Source organism: Humulus lupulus, chromosome 2, assembly GCF_963169125.1.
Source record: "Humulus lupulus chromosome 2, drHumLupu1.1, whole genome shotgun sequence".
Taxonomy (NCBI): domain Eukaryota; kingdom Viridiplantae; phylum Streptophyta; class Magnoliopsida; order Rosales; family Cannabaceae; genus Humulus; species Humulus lupulus.
The window spans coordinates 133829215-133832625 of NC_084794.1; the positions used below are offsets into that span (position 1 = coordinate 133829215).

General features: G+C 34.7%; 1 protein-coding gene across 1 annotated transcript; it reads left to right on the top strand.

Moving 5' to 3' along the window:
- The first annotated feature begins 240 nt into the window (after positions 1-240).
- On the top strand, positions 241-2372 carry LOC133818523 (putative glutamine amidotransferase GAT1_2.1). Its single transcript, XM_062251439.1, has 4 exons — positions 241-483; positions 585-1342; positions 1467-1676; positions 1828-2372. The coding sequence occupies exons 1-4, from the start codon at positions 351-353 to the stop codon at positions 2089-2091; spliced, it is 1365 nt and encodes a 454-aa protein (XP_062107423.1). The 5' UTR covers positions 241-350; the 3' UTR covers positions 2092-2372.
- Positions 2373-3411: the final 1039 nt, after the last annotated feature.

Here is a 3411-nt window from a genome sequence, read left to right on the forward strand (position 1 = left end):
CTGTACCCCCATAGTTTCTAATAACCAAAAGTCGTATCATTAGAGTAAGCGCTAAGAGAATAATTAAAGAAAAAAATAAATTAAAAATTTTATTTAGAGAGACGGAGGACCTATTTCCACGAATCAATACTGAATTAACAATTTGCCAATACGCGGCGCAAGGAGGCTGTACATAACCCTAGTATATAATAAAATAATACATAATCCTTTTCTAATTAAGATAGGTCTCACCCGTTTAGGTCTTTAAATAGATAAGATATTTTAATCACTTGTGTTAGCCAAATCGACTTCCAAGTCTCTGTTCTTTGTACAAAAAAAAAAAAATTATATATAGGGAGAGAGTCTTAACCATGGGATCATCAACCCAAGAACTCAACAATATCACAGTCTTAGCCATGTCTTCCGATATCTCGGATATCCTCCCTCGCGTCCTTATCGTATCCAGACGTAGCGTTCGCAAGAATAAATTTGTAGATTTCGTAGGTACGTTAAGTTTTTTGTTTGTTTCATTATTTAACGCTTTTCGATTATTAAAATTTCTAGTTTGTGTTTATTTATTTTGTGTGTGTGTTTTTCTCTTTTAGGAGAATACCATCTTGATCTTATAGTGAATTACGGTGCCGTACCCGTGATAATCCCAAGGGTTTCTGGGGTACACACGTTGTTGAGAAGCTTTGAGCCCATCCATGGCGTTCTTCTCTGTGAAGGAGAAGATATCGACCCGTCTCTCTACCAAGGAGAATTGGATCAAGTTTCGGACCTTTCGCCGCAAGAACTGGAAGAGATTAAGAAGCTTCACGCCAGCGACACCGCCATTGACCGTGAAAAGGACTCCATTGAGTTGAGTCTGGCGAAGCTGTGTCTCGAGAGGAACATACCTTATTTGGGAATATGTAGGGGTTCCCAAGTCTTAAACGTGGCCTGTGGAGGTACCCTTTATCAAGACATCGAGAAAGAGCTCTCTAAGAAGGTGAATAAAGAAGGTGAAAATAATAATGACAGTAAAGTTATGCATATTGATTATGATAACTATGATGATCACAGACATGCTGTCAAAGTGGTTGAAAACACCCCTTTGAATGAGTGGTTCAAGGATTCATTGGAAGAAGAGAACATGGAGATTTGGGTCAATAGTTATCACCACCAAGGAGTCAAGAAATTGGCTCAGAGATTTGTTCCCATGGCTTTTTCCCCAGATGGTTTAATTGAAGGGTTTTATGACCCAGATGCTTATAACCCCGAGGAAGGTAAATTTATTATGGGTTTACAATTTCATCCAGAAAGAATGAGGAAGCCAGATTCTGAAGAATTTGATTATCCCGGTTGCCCATCAGCTTATCAGGTATATATATATACATATATGTTTTATTAATTTAGTATAATTAAGCTAAGTATAATCCTTAATGTTCAATGTAAATGAGTACAATTAACATTATAACTGCTAATTGATTGTTATGTTTGAACAGGAATTTGTTAAGGCGGTGATTGCTTATCAAAAGAAGTTGATTTATAGCTCTGCAACAGTTGCTACACCATTAAAGCTAGATCAAGAAATGGAGAAACAGAGAAAAGTTATTGCCAGAAGCTTCTCACTGGCCAGAAACCTTTATACCACCGGCCATGAGATGGATCCAAAGGTAGAATCTGAACTTGAAGCCGGAGCCGAATTCCTTAAAGTAAGTATATATAATACCCCCTTAAACATAAATATTAATATTGGTCTGGCGTGGTGTGTCTAAGTTATTGTTTAATGATTCAAATAAAATATATGTAGACAAGTTTGTAATTAATAATCTGTTTCTAATGTGTGTGTATATGCATGTACAGTCGAATACAGCATTGAGCTTACAACAAGAGAATAGGCTAAAACAAATGGGAGCAACCGTGAGGAATGCAAATTCTTATATAAAGAAATTGAAGTTGAATGAGGAAAGACAAGCAATGGCTCGAAATGTGATGGGAAAAATGTCAGTGGAGCAGTTATCTGATCTCATGTCGTTCTACCATATGATGGGCCAAATTTGCTCTGAAGTTCTGGGGACCAAGCTAAGTAGTGTTGTCCCCAATGGTTTAATCAGCAACGGTTGTTGACCTATTAGTATTTAACAGGTTCCCTTTTCCCATATAGAGCTTTCGATCGACTTAAAAGAACAGTGTAGTACTATACCTACTCATGAATCATGATGAGTATCAAAATAATCTGTTTGACTCACATGAATCTTGGGTGGTTGATGGCTCTCTTTCACCCTTTTATACTTTTTTTTAGTTTTATTTCAATATATCTTTATCTGTTACTATTAGAAAAAGTTGTAGTTTTTTTAAAGTTTATAATTTAAAACTCAATAAAAGTTGGAACATAATATTATAGTTTATTTCAAGAAATGTTATATATATATATATTGCCAACTATCATTATTTAAATAGTATTGCAGTTAACTGTGTATACGCTCAGCTTATAATGTTGTTTTTAATATTTAAAGATATAATAAACAATAATAGTTGAAGAAGAATAGTTAGCGTATTTTATGATTAAAGACGTGCCAAGTTGCAAGTTTTTGCATGTAGTATTGCATTTATATGTTTGTCAACTGATGGAGCCCACAACACTATTATGGGGCCTTATGTGAAGTAAAGTAGAAGCAACCAGGAAGTTATTTTGTCAAAAAATTGCAGTTCCTTAAAGAGTGTCCAACTGTCCAACTGTCCAAGTCCAAGGTTAGATATCCCATTTAGGCATTTACATTGAATAGGACAAGACAAGATGGAGACTTTCTCTTCGGCATTGTGAAAGAAAGTCTTGTTCAAGAGCATTTGCAAACTATATCGCCATTAATCAATCACTAGTAGGGAAGATAAATTTGAGAAAAGAAATAGCTAGTGAGGGGGTGGGAAAAATAAAAATATATTTTAAGATAATATTCAAAAACATGATTGTTACCGGGGCAATAATGAAATTAAGTGGCGATCACCCCTAGGTGGGGTGGTGGGGCCTTGGACTTTTGATCAAAGGTTTGAGTTTTGACTCTCCAAAAAGGCTTTTAGCACTATTGTTTTATGAGTTAATCGTTTGTTGAGTTTTTTTTTTCCAATTAAAATACTTATGCATGTTTGTGAAATAGTATCAATTCACATCAATTCACTTAACTATAGTTAAAATGTAACAGACTTATACCAGTGTGAGAGCCACATGACTAATATACTAAGGGCAAAATTGTAATTGTCTTTTCCTTTGCCCGTCTTATGTACCTTAATTCAATCTTTGAAATATCTTTCTCTTGTAGCTAACAAAAAAAAAATATAGTGGCCAAAATATCTAAGTTTTTCACATTATAGTACTTAAATAATCAAGTTATTTTTTTACGGCATAAATACATTCCGTTAATATATATTTGGTTGTCAAGTGTCAAGTAA

Excerpts from the sequence above, each read along its gene's own strand:
- LOC133818523 (XM_062251439.1), top strand. The coding sequence starts at position 351 with ATGGGATCATCAACCCAAGAACTCAACAATATCACAGTCTTAGCCATG. Across the intron at positions 484-584 it reads TAAATTTGTAGATTTCGTAG|GAGAATACCATCTTGATCTT; the intron begins GTACGTTAAGTT and ends TTTCTCTTTTAG. Across the intron at positions 1,343-1,466 it reads GTTGCCCATCAGCTTATCAG|GAATTTGTTAAGGCGGTGAT; the intron begins GTATATATATAT and ends ATGTTTGAACAG.